Source organism: Aedes aegypti, chromosome 1 (assembly GCF_002204515.2).
Source record: "Aedes aegypti strain LVP_AGWG chromosome 1, AaegL5.0 Primary Assembly, whole genome shotgun sequence".
Classification (NCBI taxonomy): Eukaryota; Metazoa; Arthropoda; class Insecta; order Diptera; family Culicidae; genus Aedes; species Aedes aegypti.
The window spans coordinates 158,168,624-158,188,373 of NC_035107.1; the positions used below are offsets into that span (position 1 = coordinate 158,168,624).

The window sequence follows — 19,750 nt, forward strand, 5'->3', positions numbered from 1 at the left end:
TTTTGGGTGTTATATTTTGGATTTTAAATTTTGGGTTTTGGATTTTGGATTTTGAGTTTTGGATTTTGGATTTTAAATTTTGGGTTTTGGATTTTGGATTTTAAATTTTGGGTTTTGGATTTTGGATTTTGGATTTTGGATTTTGGATTTTGGATTTTGGATTTTGGATTTTGGATTTTGGATTTTGGATTTTGGATTTTGGATTTTGGATTTTGGATTTTGGATTTTGGATTTTGGATTTTGGATTTTGGATTTTGGATTTTGGATTTTGGATTTTGGATTTTGGATTTTGGATTTTGGATTTTGGATTTTGGATTTTGGATTTTGGATTTTGGATTTTGGATTTTGGATTTTGGATTTTGGATTTTGGATTTTGGATTTTGGATTTTAGATTTTGGATTTTGGATTCTGGATCCTGGATTCTGGATCCTGGATTCTGGATTTTAAATTTTGTATTTGGTTTTTGGATTTTGAATTTCTGATTTTGGGTTTTGAATTTTGTATTTCACACATTTTGACATTTTTGAAGGAAAGTGCAAACTTTTGAGCTTTTAATGTAGTTGATTCTGTAATTCACAAAATACATTTCTATAGTTTACAACAAGTTGTAAGATTTTTGAAACTTATTTCAGATTCAGTGACCCGATTTTTTTTCTAAACAACAACCTAAAATTAAAGCCACCGAGAGGATAAGTCACTTTTTCGCAAATTTCAGTTCAATTTTTCTATTTATTCCAATTACAAACTACATGTAATGACTAGATTTTCGGTACTGGTTAAAACTTTTATTCGGCTGCTTAGTAATCATATTTAACAGGTCGGACTCGATTATCCGGTGACACGATTATCCGAGATTCGATTATCCGGAATTTTAGACTCGATTATCCGGAATTTGTTTTTCGACTCGTATGCATAAATCTGAGATAATTTGGTATTGCAATACACAATATGAATGGTTTTGCAATTTTGAACGTATTTAAGAAAAGGGGGGTTTGAAAAAGTGTTTTTTTTTTCTTGTAGAGACCCCTATTGATCCTGAAAATAATTTCTGGCTATGCCACCGCATCATATGAATAAAACAACGAAAATAGATAATATTTAAGTTCTTTTATCGAAGATTTCAATTTTTTAATAGTGATTCGATTATCCGGAGGATTCGATTATCCGGAGTGAAAAAAAAATCGATACTCCGGATAATCCAGTCCGACCTGTATTCTAAGCATGAACTTTGATAAGTATATGAACACACTGTGGTTGAAATGTGTGAAAAAAGTTTCAATTTTGTCTTCCAGTGTAATCCTAGCCACCGCAATGCCAATGCCAATACCAAAACATTTTAACACTTCGAAATATTCAAGCTTTCCTTGTCCCTCTATCTGTAAATGTGAGACAAATCGAATCAGATGAAAAGTATGCAAAAACTGATTTCGAACAATTCAGCCCATTTACAACATTGTTTGTTAAAGCATTTTATAAAACTTTTTTTTATTTGTAAAAAAATAGGCGATCAAATTCGTGGGAAAGAAAGGGTTAAATAAATGCATTTCAACTATTTGAAACATCATGACTTATATGTCGCCGACTAATTGTACACCCAAACGAATTCTATACTTTACTCTATTGCTATTATCACTTGTTGCAAGCCTTTTATGAATAGCCTAATATTTCATCCTTTTCTCTAATTCATTTTAACGTGCTTTTATTTTCTACTACATCCAATTGAACAACTCGAAACAGCACTTACCAGGTATGTTGAACTGAATAGTGTACGGGTTCCTCCTCTTGATATTAGTAATTTCGATTATCTCGTTAGCCTTTTCAATTTTGATCTTAATCCAATCGTCCTTTATCAATGGCTCGTTGAGAATGGCAATAATTTTACTTTGTCCTACTTTCACCTTTCTGGGAAACAAAGTAAATGCCTCTTGATGTCCTGCCGTTGAATGGGAGGCTGCCGTTGTCGTTTTTGGCGATGAAACCACGTTGGTTACTTCTGTATTTAGCATCGGTTGCTGTCGCAAGGCGCGTCCCAGAATATCCGTCGCGATACCGAGTAGTTCACTAACGAAGGATTGTTCATGATCGCCCACGACACACGTTCGCCATTTATTATAGGCTGGGAATGTGGCCTTGTGGATTTCCCACACACGTGTTTCGGTTACATCCAACAGCATGCCTAAAACCCTCTCCGGTTTCAGTAGCAGCTTCATATTGGACTGTAAAAACTGGGACGACAGCGAGAGCAGCGTTGGGCATACAATCACAATCTGCAGCTTTGTGTACTGGCAGCGGTGGGTTAATTGCTGGGTTATTTGATCCTCGTCAATTTTTACGTGGAGGAAACTGAAAAAGAACGTCATCAGATTATTTTCGTAAACATAAAAGACTTAAAACCAATATTAAGAATAATAACCCGTATTAATTAGTGTGTCTTCATGAGCAATGTGAACTCAACAGTTATATGAGACATTATTATTAACTTTAAAAACAAAACTGCGCTGTTCAAACATTAATGATTGTCTACTAAACAAAAGCTAACAATTCCCAATCATTATGTTCATGAGGTAATTGTAATTATAGCATAAATGTTATGCGTATTAAGTTTGTTATAAATGGGATGTAAACGAATAGCAAATGAGTTTTAAATCGGTTGGAAATGGATTGTAAATCTGTTTCAAATGGGTTGTAAATGATTTAATAATATTTCTGACCAGGATAGATAAAATAGTTAGAAGGATATCCGTATCTTGTGTCAAAATATCGAAATCTATTAACCTATTTTTTATTATTATTACAGTAATACCCCATGCTGCATTTACGGTTGAAAAAATCGGGAAAGAGCTAAAATCGGTTAAAAAATTTTAGACTGGTTTCAGTTTTATTTTAACTTAAGGACTTATGATTTTGTTAATATAAACAAGGTAATAATTAACTTTATGCACCCAATATTGCCAGTATAGACGTGCTTAAAATATATATACAGTGAAACTCATGGAAATATCGAGTCATGGAACAGCAATCCTTTGGAAACCAGCTTCTAGGGGTCATCATAGTAACCATGAAATTTCGTGTTTAGTGTGGTTCCATGAGTCCATATCGAGTCATGGAACATCGACTCATGGAGGTATCACTGTATGTATATTAATTTAGGGCTGACAAAATCGGGCAAAAAAGGATCGGGGTAGACAAAATCGGGTCAAAAAGCGTGCCAAAATCGGGGGCTGACAAAATCGAGTCATATCTGTACTACAAAAAAATTATCTTAGGATGTTGTTCAATTATTAAAAAAATCGCTCAGAGGTAAGGAATGTCTACTCAAAAAAAAACTTTGAACCAAGCTTTGATGCTGTAACTCATTTTATAATGACTGTTAATGAAACATCATTTGAATGTGTTAACTTATACCATCAAAAGGGCGTAACTTCAATTTAACGAATTGTTTTTCAAGTTTTGTCATGTTTTATCCTTATGGAATCAAGTATGTAATGAAAACATTCATGTTCGATTCAAGTTTATAATAGCGGAGGAGTGCCTACAATTTGAACTGCTACCGAAAAACCACACAGTACAGAGAAACCTTTCCTGATGAAATAATTAATCTGCCCCTGCTTATCCTATTATACTGAACTTCCGTTTTACCGAACGCCTACACCTTCTTGCCCTACTCATCATACTCACTTGAATGGCAATCGGCCACGCTGTTTTGTTATTTTATCGAAGCACGTCTTCAAATGATTCACCCACATCATGGCTTGCTCATTGTGCCGCGATGTGACAAACAGGATATCATCCACAGCGCTCATAGGACTTTCACCTGGATGAATGAGAGAGAGAGAGTAAAAGAACAATAATCAAGTTAATTATCTTACTCATCTTATGAGTTGCGTTGAAGGTGCGAACAAATCTATTTGTACTTGTGTATCTCCGTATACAGGAATGTATGACAATTGCAGTGCTAACGTTTTCCCCTCTGGAGTTCAACTGACAGTGTTTTTTTCATTTCTTGATTCTGTTCAAACGCACCATATGGTCACAAGATCTTATCTGTCTTATGTTTATTCACGAAAGAAAAATCAACATAAGAAATTATCCTTTCGTTGTTATTGTAAAGGATGAGATGTCAAAAAGGTGTCAATAAATTATACTAATCAGCAGTTTATCATGCTCTTCGATTCAATGTGTTAACTGTAGAAGAAAATTTGTTAAACTACCAGACTTTTGTTTACAGAAAACAATAATTAAAAATAAGCATTAAATTTACCCCAGGGGTGTGCCAGATGTAATGGCATGCGAGAAACACTATTTTATTAATGGTTTCACACACTGCCTATATTCACATAGTCGACGTATGCGCCAATATAATCAAAATGCAATTTTTCATTGCCATGCATTCTTTACCTGATAATACACTCGTTGGACATGCGAACGGCGCTTATTTGTTTAAAAATATTTTAGTTATAAGAAGAAATCAGATTGACGTGAGCTCATACACCAACTTATTCAAACAAAAAAAATCGTTTTGTTCGAATAGTTTAGCGTATAAACCAGGTTGCTATGAGAGTGACCAAGTGTTTACGTCAATTAATCCATATAATCGTTCATCAAACACACTGTTTCTACAGATAAAATTATTTATGCGTTTTCAGTTGACAAAAGTATGGCATGACACCAAAAATCTTCCAAAGCCAAATTTTGAATTTCAATCTTTAATCAATGCACAGATTATTTGATTGAAATTGATAACACATGCAAAAATGTAGCTGGGAACACAAAACACATTTTTCCAGCAATGATAGTGCTGGTGGTTACGTCAAACATGGGAACATGGTCAGCATAACAGTGAACATTGTTTTTTTTGTGACATTACACGTTTTTACAATTGCTCTAAGAGTGAGGATTATGCATATGTTGTGATCTATCTATCTTCTCTATAATTAAAAATAATGTGATGTTTGTATGTCACGAAATGGCTTGAGAACGTGATAGTGCGATGAAAATGTTTGGGAAAGTCTCCGAAATAATTGGGAAAACGCGAGAAGAAAATGTGTCATTTTGTATGGGGGATTACATGACGTTTTACAATGGCCTACTTAATGGCAATGCGAAGTTTGCTGGGGCCACTAGTCTTCTACCTTCTATCTTCTACATAATTAAAAATGGAGTGGTGTTTGTATGTCCTGAAATGGCTTGAGAATGGATGAACGGATTGACGTAGGTTTTTCAAACAAGGGATGCGACGTGATAGTGCGAAGAAAAAGTTTGGGCAAATTTCCGGAATCATCGGGGATACGGGAGAAACCTCATGTGTCATTTTGTATTAGGGAGGACAAGTCGTTTTACTACAGCCTACTTGATGGCAAGACGAAGTTTTCTGGGCCCACTACTGCCCATAACTGCATATTTGTCACATTCGACATTTTTGACTATTTCGAGTTAACACCGGGAAGATTAATCAAATGATAAATACTTTCGATCAACTTACTGAAATATGTGAGATTGTTCTAGAAAATTCGAAAAAAAAAAAATACCAAGTTGTTTTGTCACATTGGCAATTGTAACCGCATAACAGTCACATTGAGATTGTATATGAGCTCCATAATGTAATAGCAATGAAATTTCTATCAGAATTATTTTCTATTCACCCGATATGCGATATGAGTTGTACAAAATTTCAGCCTCAAATAAGCACTTTTGAGTTCTTAGTGATTTTTATAAATTTTAGTTTCCTCCCATACTGCAATAAAAAGCATATATGGTATCCCATTTACTCAATGCCTATTTTTGTCCAATGTTACAAATATGCAGTTATCGGCAGACTAGTCTATATATAAAAATTGACGCCCAACTTTTACTGCATAACTGCATTATGTAGGAAGGAGGCCTTTCCATGAAAGATATGCGTGATGGACAACAACCTATTTCGATGAGAAATTGCAAAAAAAGTTGTTTACGCAACAAGTTGCAGAATGATGAAGTTACACAAGTCGTACATTTGTCCAACGATGCTTGCGTACAACATTTTTTTGCAATTTCGTAGAAGACCAGTTCAGAGCCTCAGACATCATATCGGGATACATTCATTATTATCTTGCACTTTCTGAAAATTGTTGTGTAAGAATTCATTACATATCTCAAAATTGTAAAAGCGAAACGTAATAGTCATTATGATAACTGATTTCATTTGTGTAATGACTATTACGACTATTTTAAAATTTCAAAAAGTATCTATCAAATATGTCAGAGCAGAAATGCAGTTCACTGGCGACTCAACTATTACATCAAAGACAAATTAAAGACCTCCATGTCCTTTGCAGTTGCTCAAAATTTTATGGCTCATAAGGTAATCTAGAATGCCGAAATAAAAGTTCAAGTCGTATTTTACATGCTTGGTGGGTAAGATCACTAAAAAGTTCGATAAATCATACTCTGAAATTCATGTAAACATCAATGAAACCAGTGCTTACACAACCTTGGCGACAAAATTGTGACACACTGGAATATTTCTGAAAATGGCATCAGATTCAGCAGCCCTAAATCTATTAAGGCCTGTACCCGAAAAAAATGCACAACTTTTATTCGTGTGTAGCTTTTTCGTCCGTGGGTGAAAATTGTTGAAAAACTGGGTATAACTAGATTGGAGTGTATTGTTTCCATGTGCAAAATTTCATAACAATCGGTTCAGTAATTAATGAAATGGTATCGAAACAAGAAGAGAATCGCCGGAGAATTTTGTGCACCGTCATGGAAAATCCGACTGCGAGCATGAGATGGATCGGAAGTAGAGTGTCCATCCCGGGACATCCCGGTATAAAAATCCCGGGATTGGACAATTTTCGGGATTTCCCGTTTCCCGGGATATAGGTTCTGACATCCCGGGAATCCCGGGATTCCCGAAATGTATGTAAAATTTGATAAAAACCACTAAATTTCAATAAAAATAAATGATTTTTTTCCTCATCATCAAGCATCATTTGATAAAAAAGAAAAGCATAATGAAAAAGAGAATAATCGAGTAATTATTTTCATGAAAAGACCAATTTACCAATTAGGAAACACATATTTTTATTTGTCTAATGGCAAAATTTTAATGCTCCTCTCCTCCACATTAAACTAAATATGCTGTTTCGCTCAAGAAAAGTAAAGAAATTCCTTGACTGAATGGGTCAAGAAATTTCCTACAGAGAGCCCCATTTGAAATGACATTTCTTCTCAACTGCGTACTGCGATCAGAAAAATGCGATTTTCTTTGGGATTTTTGGGAAGAAATGTTCCACGCTGAGAGAGACTAGCGAAGAGGAAAAATATCAACGTCATATGCAGCCCGATTCCGCTGTCACAAAACGTCAAATGCAGCCCGTCGTTTTTACGGCTGAAAAAGTGAAAAGTATTGTATTCTAAATAAACTATTATTAAAAATCTCAGCCAGCGGAGCAGTTTTTCCGAGGATGTTGATGAATCTAAACACAAGACAAGTTATTTATAATGTCTGCTACGTTTGCTGACATGAAATTTCACTCAAAATGCCGTTTATGCTTCGGTGTGATGCAAACGCAATAGTTTTTTGATAAGTTGGCCATGTGAGAGCTTGAATGGCTTGCGCAAGATTGGTGTAAACACTGAATGGAATAAGAAAAAAAACTCAGCAATCGCAGAAAAAGAAGACTGTCTCCGCGAGTCTCGTCTCAGGTTCCACGCATCGAGATAGGCGATTCCTTTTCTTGTCAGAAGCAGCCTTTAGCCGTTTTTATAAGCCTAGGCTAAGAAAAAAAAATTGAAAGTACACCTGAACTTTTCAGTAATTAACTTTTAGCATGATATTCTACAATACTTTTAATGATCTTTAATCGTTTCTTTTGTTCTCTAAAGTTTTGATGACTTTTCAAATGTCTTAAGCAATTGCTTTAATATTATGACTTAATTTTTTGCCATTCTTCCATTCATATGTGTTATAGAGAATTTGAAAAAAAATCCTAGCAAACTTGTAATCAATCAAACTATGTTTTGATTATTATCTAAGTTACTTCATCAGACTAAGAAAGTCATATATGAAATGTTATATGTTATAAGTAACATATTATAATAGAAACATACATTATCTGTATATTTAAAAAAAAAAACATTAACAACTATCGAAAAACTAAACATTACATACCTATATTTTGCAGTTGGATTAAATTGACAAATTGATGTGAAATTTGCGAATGCGATTCTCAGTGAGAATCGAACTCACGACTCCCTGTTCCCCGAGTTTGATTCTCACTGAAAAGACGTGAAACTTTTTCGCAAATTTCACAGCAATTTATCCATTTAATCCAATTGCAAAATATTGGTATGTAATGTTTAGTTTTTCGGTAGTTGTTAAACTTCCGGTTAGCCGTAAACCACGAGTCATAGTTAATTAAACAAGTATCATTGTATTGTTGAATTTGTACTTCCATTTCAAACAAAACAGTAGTTTTACTAAAAAAATTTAGAAATCCCGGGACAAGCTTAGATTTTTGTCCCGAATCCCGGGACGACCAAAACGTCCGGGAAATGGACACTCTAATCGGAAGACAACTAGGAATCACCTATACAACTGTCTCTCGGATGGTATAATCTTTTAAGGAATCCCAAACGACTGAGCGGCGGGCTTGAAGTAGAAGAAAATCGGTCAGCTGACCCTGTGAAGGCCCGGCAGGTGTTGGATTGTTTCAAGCGTAATTCGAACCTTTCGATTCGTGACGCGGCTCTGAAGGCCAAGTGTTCCGCCTGGTTCGTTTAGCAAACCATGAAACGAGCTTGGTTTCGTGTTTTCACGGTCCAGAAGGCACCGAACCGGCGTGATCAACAAAACACGGCGGCCGAATTCCGCGCAAGTAAGCTGTATCGAGAGTGGTTAACGAAACCGAAATGTGTGGTTATGGATGACGAAACCTACATCAAGGCCCAGGGACGAAAATACTCAATCGAAACCCTCGCCTATATTGACACTTGCTGGATAGAACCTTCGTTGATTTTTATTTATTTTTATCCTCATCTTGACAACACAACAGAGATTGGCAAAGCGCTTGCCGCAAGATTGTCTGTTTCTTTTTAACCTGCTGATACTCAATCGCTTAGTGATCATCACTGCATATTTTTTTAAATTAATTTGAATTTCATTGATCTTTAATTTTCTAAAACTGACACTCTTATGCTTCTGATGATCAAAAACACCAACGACAAACGGGCATCGTTGTATGTTTTCTTTATCATCTTTTGTGCCTTCTTCATTGGTACAATCATATTGGTGGCGGTGTGGTTACTTTGATGGTGGCATAAATGTCAATGAATCGAGTATAGTGAGCATGTTTTTTTTCGTACGGAGTCATGCACAAATTACGTCACGCTCCGAGGGGGGAGGTCGAACCAAGTGTGACAAGCCTTACAAATATTTCGGAAGACTCATACAAAAAACGTGACAAAGGGGGGGGGGTCAAAAAAGTTGAAATTTAGCTAGACATAATTTGTGTACCATCCCTACCTTGAATCAAGGCAGACGCACAGCAAATACCGGGGCTGGAGATTTTAGCCGGATCTGGCACCATGGCTTTACGCGCGATCGACGTTGGATTTGTACAGAGAAAATGTGTTTGAAAACGAGCTGGAATTGAAGAAAGCATGGATGAAAGTGACCAAAAAGGTTGGCTCCACCATTGCACAAAATGCAATAAGGGGTGCGGGCTTTCAGCGAAGGAAGGGACATTTAATAAAGTAATTATGCCGAAACATAATCCATATGTATCAATCAGTTCATTCCCTGAAATTTTCAAAAAAATCCGGCTTGAAATAAATTTTTGGCGAACACTTTTGTCTGGTGCATTTTTTTTCTAGTGCAGGCCTTAAGACACATAATTTGATTCTAGAGACACGCAAAAATGTCATTTTTGTTACGCTGTGAAATCTATCGCGGGTCATTTTCCGCAATGAATTTTCTGTAAAATTAACCCAAAAATAGATAATACTCTGAAATAAGCTCTAGAAACATAATAAAATCGAAGTTGTACCTAACCCTTTGGTAAAACATTTTCGTTTAAGCATCGTATGAAATCGGAAAGCTGTTTGTTGGTGAGTGTTTTAGACATACTTTTTTTTAGGAAATATCTTCCATAGAAACCGTGTGAATATATTGTATTATTCAATGCTATTTAAAATTCATTCATGTGATTTCTCCAATTAATTTTATGTTTGTTCACTAATTACTGTTTTCAACTAAAATACTTTTCTCGGTTAAATAAATAACATTGCATTCTCACAAAAAAAGGTCTTTTATAATCACCAACTTCCTAAACAAGTAAACAGTTTTCCAACGATGAAATCGCTAAAATTAACTCAATTTAAATGAAACAAAATAAAATACAAGCGCACAGTTCCATTTATCATGTAACGATTCAGACATGAGCAAGCTAAGCTTGACAACATGTTTTTTACGATCACAAAGAATCCCCCACTATCAGCTTTACTAATTGACACATCCGGTATATTACTTCACCACAATAACTTCACAATCCAACGCCGGTGTACGATTAAAACACAAAATATCCTTCGAACAAGATGCACTTCTGTGCTATAATTAGCTTCATCACCCAATCACCTGTAAGATCAAGATGATCGCTCTCCATCATGCACTTTGGGCGACCACACGTAACAGAAGGCGCGACTAAACTATCGGATCTACTTAGACGATATCGCGCGATCGCGACCGAGATTATGCGAAAGAACAATACAAGTATCAACCAAGCAGGCGATGCTTCTTAACGTTGCAGCGATCGGAAGCAAAATAGAAACGTTCAATTTTCACCAACATTTCAAACGATAGATTTCTTTTTACTGGACAGTTCCTGCCTTGCCCGTCGCCATCGAAGTAGGCGTCGTTAACGAGAATGTCGATGTGCAAGGCTTGCTGAGAAGTAAAAAAAACGCAATAATAATATTCTTCTTCGCGCCATACAAGCAAAACGTTGGAGACATAAATGGCCGTTGAAGTTTATTCTTTCTTCCTGTTGTCTGTTTTGAAACGGTGCAATCAAAATCCAAAATGCTAAGCGAACCATTGATGGCAGCATTGAATAATTGATTAATCGGACGTATGTACAAGGCTCTAATTTATTCTACGCACGTTGTCTTATGAAAGTAAGGATAATCTATTATGTGTTTTGTACTGGAGTGTATTCAAATCTTTTTCCATGGATCACCCTTTCGTTATATAAATACCAAGCAGACAAACAACAAGCACTGTACAAACTTCCGTAGAAGCCAAAGCTTGCACAAAACAAAATCAAAAAGATTTTATTTTCCTTCGTCGAAAAATGACACAAAGTGCATTATCTCGTAACTCGAAGGCCGGCTAATCTTATCCCATTCAGACAGATCCACATTCGGTGGCTGTCCACAATTTTCTACTTATCTCAATTGGTGACATCAAAGTAGGCAATGAAACAAACGATTATGCCTTCTACCTACTTGTCCCTAGTGGTTCTGAAATTATGGTTTATGCAATAAACTGTGCCTTGCTTGATATTGAAGGGACCTTCGTAAGAGATTAATATCTAGTGCAAGTGTGGTAAGATCGGAATATCAATCATTAAATTTTACAAACAGAGATGAAGTAAATGGACAACAATATTACAGAAAAATATTGATTAGTTTGAATTTACTTATTTTAAGCAGCTGGTACCTATAGATACCTATACATTACTTTGAAATGTTTATCATAATGTAATGACCAACACAAAAAAAAGATTACATTTTTGCCGTGAAGAGAATAATCTCTTGCCAGCAAGATAAAAGACAAATGCGATTGACCAATCGATCAAGTTTTCAGTTTAAAAGGATGTCTAGTTCTCCAGATTCGTGCTGCTGAAAATGATGCTAAGGCTTTGATTTATCCCTACTTTAAAAGTTCCTTGTGAACTTTCAGAACACATTTCAAGAGATTTGAACTATAAGGATTCCTTATTCTTGAGAAACTCCCAGTTTTCTCTAACATTTCTCTCCTTTCCAGAATGTTGACAAAAAATCCTTAACATAATTTTAATTTACCATGTTATTTAAACAGTAACCAAAAATTATTTATGAGTTGAAGAACAATTGCTTGCCATTTTCCTTGCAATAAATTTTCCACTGGTGCGGCAAGTGTTCGATTCTAGTGTGGGACAAAAGCTCGCTGGATTTTTCCCCGCTAATTGCCACCCTGTGGGTCAAACATGATTTACAAACATTTATGCAAAAAATATAACACCTCAAACTATCATTATGATAGGTCTAAAAACGCGCTTATGAAAAAATCGAATAAAGTTTTATTTTTATTTTGTTCCATGATATTACAATTTTCACGTCCACTTTTCTAAATATCATTCGATTTCTATAATATTTGGAGTGAAAGTCTCTCTTTTGAATAGCATTCAAACCACCATGAGATGTATCACATTTGTTTAAAGAAATCTTCAAACGAAACTCTTGCCGCACTCGAACTTTTGCCCCACTTTACTCTAATTGACAATTCAACAACAACATTTCAAAGGAGCACACCAAGGTACTTTCGTGACTAATAGTAGTTTACGGAACAAGTTGCAGAATGATGATTTTTACAGCACGAGTCGTAATTTATCCTACGAGGCTTGCCGAGTAGGATAATTACGACGAGTGCTGTAAAAATCGAGTTCTGCAACGAGTTACGTACAACATTTTTTGCAATTTCGTAGAAGACCACTTGAGGGTATGAGAAATTATGTCGGAATGCATTCACCACTATATTACAATTTCTTAAACATTGTTGTGTGATGATTCATTACGCAACTCAAAACAGTTGCGTAATGAGAAAGCGTTGCGTAATGAATCATTACAGCACTGGTTTCAGTTAGGTAATGACTATTACCGCACTGCATACTTCAGTGCAGGAAAGTAGGCCGTTTCATGACAGATTGGCGTGATAAGCACACCAAGGTACTTTCGTGACTAATAGTAGTTTACGGAACAAGTTGCAGAATGATGATTTTTACAGCACAAGTCGTAAATTTATCCTACGAGGCTTGCCGAGTTCCGCAACGAGTTGCGTATAATATTATTTGCAATTTCGTAGAAGACCACTTGAGGGTATCAGAAATTATATCCGAATGCATTCACCATCATTTCACAATTTCTGAAAAATTGTTGTGTAATGATTCATAACGAAATTCAAAACAGTTGCGTAATGAGAAAGCGTTGCGTAATGAATTATTACAGCACTGATTTCAGTAGCGTAATTACTATTCCCGCACTGCATACTTCAGTGCAGGAGAGTAGGCCGTTTCATGACAGATTGACGTGATGAAAAACAGCCTATTACGATGAGAAATTGCAAAAAATCTGTTAAAGCTGCTCTGGAGCGTATTCATGTCTACTTATAAATACTCTTTACGATAGTAGCATTGGGTTTTATGGAAGAAGGAACGCACAAATTCAAAGTAAAGTGCTGCTTTTTAAAGCAGTTTCGTAATTTTTAAATGTAATTATCGAATTTGTAGCTACAGTTATAACCTTTATAAATCGATTTTTTTATTGACAGAGCTTCACATTAACGTATGTGAAGTTGACTAGCGGAGAACAAACAAAACTAATTACTTACTACGAACAAAAGAAAACAAGCTATCGTTTGAGCACTAGTTTGCAGTTGGTCTATAACGGAATTGATTTCCAAACCGGAAGACGGTGAGAGACCGTAAAAGAAATAAACTTTAGCACCAAACACTCGAGGCATCATGCTGGAAGAGAATTTGAATAAATAACTGATCGACATGACCGGATGCGTTTCATTTTAGCTGCTGCTCCTAAATATGGCACGGAGCTCTTGGATCAAGACAGCGTCCCGCGCTAACCGTAGTCGATAAATGAATAGCATAACGGTTTACCATTAGCCTAGTATTTTGATTACATGTTGGTGATAAGGCGAACTAAATTTGGAAAAGGCAAAGTCTTATAAATTTATTGACTGTTCATTTTCATAGCTTGAAATGTATATTAGTATTAGTGTAAGATTAGCGAACATTACTCGCACATATTTTAGTATTCTTGCAGAAACAATCGGCGAGTGATCCACATTAATTTCTTTGATAGTTTTTCGTTCATGTCTTGGAGAAAATCAGTCCCGAGTTGACGAATTGACATACACTACTCTGGAATAGTACTGAATTCGGTTTTCATTTATTTATAGGTATTAATCAACGGAATAGCTCCACCAAGTATTGGAATACCCAATTATAATATTTCAACATCCCAAACAGTAAAATCTACGGTAAGCATTAGTTGCTGTTGTGTTGTAACAATTGGTCACGCTATTCCATACTTTTGGCAGGCAGTGTATGTCAGTTGAGAATTTTTAATTTCTTCCACACGCTACACATCCCCAGATGTTTGAACGAAGCATCTGCGGATGAATAGTTTTATCAAGTATAGCAACACGAATTCAGCTTCACAATTCACGAAACATGAATCTGCTAGAAATTCAAAAATCATGAAATCACTACTTACCATGTCTTTGGATGCTTTTAGAAGCGGTAGGAGCCTTGGGAGCCAGCATTTTAGGAACCTGTAAGTAATATATAAAAAAAAATATTATTAAATATAACAAGGGAGCAACGTGGCGTAGTTGATAACATATTAGCTTTAAGAGCGGAGTTTCAATAAAAAAAACATTTTCGCTACTTTAACACTTCAGTCGTCGCGCTGTTGTATTTTGTACAACACTGTTGAAAAAACCTCGCTTTTTGTTCACAACAGCAGCGCGGTGACTAGAAGGTTAAACATATCTAAGGCCATTTCAAACAGTGATTTAATTTCAATCGCGATAATTTGATTTCAAAATTGAACTGTCAGAAAATGGTACCAAAAATGTGCGTTTCACAGATTCCTGAACAGTCATTACTCTAAAACTTGTCATTCGCTTTTCAGTTTTCTTTTAGCAACTTACTTACAAAGCTCAACTAATAATATTCCCACATAAACCAATAGCTCTTTATTTGAAACCTTCAAGTTTTCACGATGATAGGGGTACCAATAAATTGGTTAGATGAAGTTAAGTATCCAAGGCTCATGCTAGATAAAAAAATAACTTTCAAAATCACATTGAAGGCATTAAAGCCAAATGTAACAAAAATGTAAAATGTCTCTATCCCCTGATTATTTGTGGGCTTCATGGCCGTGCGATTAGTGTTACCAAGCATTCAGCTGCATCGAGTCTAGGAGTGTGGGTTCGATTCCCGCTTGAGTCCGGAAAATGTTTCGCCAGGAATGTATTTCGACTGTGCCACTGGGCGATGCATACTAGTTCGTTGTCTAGTGTGGTGCTTCCTTCAAAGGAAAATCATCCACTGGAAGCATTAATGTGTCGTGTCTTTTAATCAATAGAAAATCAAAACTTTATCTTAAGAACAAACTTTCGATATTCAAACAAATTGTCAGGCCAGCCATGTTGTATGCTGTACCAATATGGACTAGCTGTTGTAATACCAGGAAGAAAGCTCTGCAGAGGATTCAAAATAAAATTTTGAAAATGATCCTGAAGCTCCCTTCCTGATAAAGTACTAAATGAGTTACAAAGAATATCAAATACTGAAACATTAGAATGAATGTCGAATCAAATTATTAATAATGTTTGACAAAACTCGTTGCAATCTTCTATTGCCACGATGAATGCGTTATACATCTAGGTTAAGTTAGGTTAAGTCATTTGCGGGGCTGTTATAACTGTCGGGGCTGTTATAACTGTCGGGGCTGTAAAATGGTGAGTCGACAACTAGGAAGGTGCGTCAACACAGCTTTGGTCCTCACAAGTTCCTACCTCACGCTTCCTTATTGTTGGCGTAGGCCCAATAAGCCACCCGTAAACAACCTTATTGCGAATAACATAGGAGATAATACGACCCGGAACAATCGGCAAAGACCCACGCGACGAAACAAGGATTACGGTTGGAAACTTGGAACATGGAACTGCAAGTACCTTGGTTTCGCAGGTTGCGACAGGATAATCTATGACGAACTACATCCCCGTAACTTCGATATCGTAGCGCTGCAGGAACTTTGTTGGACTGGACAGAAGGTGTGGAAAAGCGGGCATCGAGCGGCTACCTTCTACAAAAGCTGTGACACCACAAATGAGCTAGGAACTGGCTTCATAGTGTTGGGCAAGATGAGACAACGCGTTATCGAGTGGCAGCCGATCAACGCAAGGATGTGCAAGATGAGGATAAAAGGCCGTTTCTTCAACTACAGCATCATCAACGTACACTGCCCACACGAAGGGAGACCCGACGACGAGAAGGAGACGTTTTACGCGCAGCTGGAGCAGATTTATGACGGATGCTCGCCGCGTGACGTGAAAATCGTTGTTGGCGACATGAACACACAGGTAGGACGAGAGGAGATATACAGACCGGTGATCGGGCGGAACCGTCTGCACGCCATATCTGACGACAACGGCCAACGCTGCGTCAACTTTGCAGCCTCTCGTGCCCGAAGCACCTTCACCTTCTTCCCCCGCAAAGATATCCTTATGGATAAGACCACCTGGAGATCACCCGATAACCTAACCGAGAACCAAATCGACCACGTTCTAGATCGAGAACAGCTATGGCAGATTATGCACGAATACGGTTTCCCGGACAAACTGATTAGATTGATCAAGGCGACGATGGAGCGAGTGATGTGCGTAGTCCGAGTATCAGTGACACTCTCGAGTCCCTTCGAATCTCGCAGAGGATTACGGCACGGTGATGGCCTTTCGTGTTACTGTTCAACATTGCTTTAGAGGGTGTGATAAGAAGAGCGGGGATAAACACGAGTGGCACGATCTTCAGAAAGTCCGTTCAGTTACTTGGTTTTGCCGACGACATTGATATTGTTGCACGCAACTTTGAGACGATGGCGGATACGTACATCCGACTAAGGGCTGAAGCTAGGCGAATCGGACTGAACATCAATTTGTCGAAGACGAAGTACATGATAGCGAGGGGCTCAAGAGAAGACACGGCACGCCCCCCACCTCGAGTTCATATTGATGGTGATGAAATCGAGGTTTTCGAAGAATTCGTGTACTTGGGCTCACATGTGACCGCCGACAACACCAGCAGAGAAATCCAGAGACGCATCGTTGCTGGAAATCGTGCCTACTTTGGACTCCGCATAAAGTTTCGATCGAGCAAAGTTCGCCATCGCACGAAGTCGACCATCTACAATACGCTGATTAGACCGGTACTCCTCTATGGGCACGAAACATGGACCTTACGTGCAGAGGATCAACGCGCCCTTGGTGTTTTCGAACGGAAGGTGTTGCGAACCATCTACGGCGGAGTGCAGATGGAATACGGCACGTGAAGAAGGCGGATGAACCATGAATTGCACCAGCTGCTGGGAGAACCAACCATTGTCCACCTCGCAAAAATTGGGAGGCTGCGGTGGGCCGGGCATGTCACCAGAATGTCGGAAACCAACCCGGTGAAAATGGTTCTCGAAAACAATCCGACCGGCACAAGACGACGTGGTGCGCAGCGAGCAAGATGGGTCGATCAAGTTGAGGACGATATGTGGACCCTTCGCAGAATGCGTGGCAACTGGCAGCCATGGACCGAGTCGAATGGAGACGTCTCCTACGTACAGCAGAGGCCACCCAGGCCTCAGCCTGACTGGTAAATAAGCCTCTTCATGTGGATCAACATGTTTACCAATCTGGAAAGTACACTGTGACTCTTTTACACAAAGTTGTATATGATATCGAGAAAGTATCGCTCAGAAGCAATCCTGCTTGGGTGTTTTCTTGGATATTGAGGGTGCTTTTGATAACGTGTCTCTCGATGCCATATTGGAAGCCGCACAAAACCATGGGCTACCTACAATGATAACCTTGGATTCATCAAATGCTCAAAAACCGAAATCTCTTCTCGACATTGCGGCAAGCAGCGATTCGAAAATTCAAGGGGGAGTCTTGTCACCACTTTTGTGGAATCTCGTAGCAGAAACGCTATTGAGGCAACTCAATAATAGCGGTTTTCCAACTTATGGATTTGCCGACGACTATCTAGCTTTGATAGTTGGTATCTGCATAAGCACCCTATTCGACCTGATGCAAAGCGCTCTTAAGGTAGTCGAGAGTTGGTGTCGCCAATATGGTCTTTCGGTTAACCCGAATAAGACATCTATTGTTCTTTTTACGGAAAGACGAAACCGCGATGGAATTCGACTTTTATGTCTTTTTGGCACTGAGATTAATGTAACTGATCAGGTAAAGTGTGTCGGAGTCGTTCTAGATTCCAGACTTTCTTGGACACCTCACATTGATTTCAGAGTCAAAAAAGCTTGCATGGCCTTCGGTCAATGTCGGCGAACCTTTGGTAAAATTTGGGGCCTCAAACCCAAGTATATCAAATGGATTTACACAACAGTTGTTCGACCAATATTGGCATATGGATGTCTTGTGTGGTGGCAAAAGGGCGAAGTGAGAGTATCTACACACACTTCGTTGTTTCCACTTTTGGTGAATTGGGACAAAATTGTCCTTGCTCCAAGTGATCTCACAAATGCTTGTCACTTTCCTTACAGGACATTTACCACACAATTCCCTTCACGGGAAGAGTGGACGTCTGGCTATTTGGAAAGAAGTATATCAAACAATATAGTATGTTACACTGATGGCTCCCTTCTTGAAAGTAGAGCTAGTTCTAGTGTATAATCTCGTGAGTTGAGGCTGAATCAGTTTTACTCACTTGGTAGAAACTGCACCGTTTTTCAGGTGGAAATATTTGCTCTTATGTGTGGAATGCACTTCAACAGCGCGTAATGGGTTAAGTCATATACTTCTGTTCAGATAGTCAGGCTGCCATAGAAGCTCTTGCTTCGGCCAAGCTTGTAATCGCATGTAGAACTCAAATTGAGGAACTGAATTCAGTCAACTCTTTATTTCTTTTCTATTATTATTTTCTATTATTATTTTCTATTTCTATTTTCTGCGAAAAAAAAACATTATGCTCAAATGAAAATTAAATTTTAGGGTCGTGGCCGTGCGGCCTTCCTTAGCCGAGTGGTTAGAGTCCGCGGCTACAAAACAAAGCCATGCTGAAGGTGTTTGGGTTCGAATCCCGGTCAGTCCAGGATCTTTTCGTAATGGAAATTTCCTTGAGTTCCCTGGACATAAAGTACTCATTGTACCTGCCACACGATATACGAATGCGAAAATGGTTTTTTTTATCAAAGAAAGCTCTCAGTTAATAACTGTGGAAGTGCTCATTGAACATTAAGCTGAGAAGCAGGCTTTGTCCCAGCGAGGACGTAATGCCAAAAAGAAGAAGAAGAAGATGTAAATTGTATTTTTTTTTAATAAAATGAGTTTCGGAATACTATTAACTACCCAGGTAACAATTTGAAGCTGCTCAAACGCTTTTATAGCTTATTCAATTCAGCCTTTGTTTGAACAAAAGCTGTTCGTAGCCTGCATTCACTGTTGTTCAGCTGTTAAACATCTAATTCTGGCGATTTTATTCAGCCTTAAGCTTAATTGAAGCTATATAGAAGGCTGAATAAAGGTCTAGCATGCGCTTATTCAGGCCTCTTTCAATAATCATAATTCTATTTTTAGAACAGATGGCAAGCTTCGAAAGCATAACAATCGCTTATTCATCCATTATTCAACAATTAACCAAAAAAAATAAAGAGTATTTACAGGTTTATAGTTTTGGGTTTTATGAACGCAACTAACAATTCC

At 37.6% G+C, this 19,750-nt stretch overlaps 1 protein-coding gene across 2 annotated transcripts in view; it reads right to left on the minus strand.

Moving 5' to 3' along the window:
• The window catches only part of LOC110678773, a 74,277-nt gene that overhangs the window by 14,235 nt on the left and 40,292 nt on the right, over nt 1-19,750 (minus strand). The window contains exons 4-6 of one of the 2 annotated variants that reach the window (XM_021852112.1): nt 14,530-14,587; nt 3,679-3,814; nt 1,745-2,343 (exon numbers count right to left, since the gene is read on the minus strand). In XM_021852112.1, coding sequence (XP_021707804.1) covers nt 1,745-2,343; nt 3,679-3,814; nt 14,530-14,587 — 793 coding nt within the window. Of the gene's footprint in view, nt 1-1,744; nt 2,344-3,678; nt 3,815-10,615; nt 10,830-14,529; nt 14,588-19,750 lie in introns of those variants that run through there. The other variant, XM_021852120.1, reaches the window with a different exon arrangement.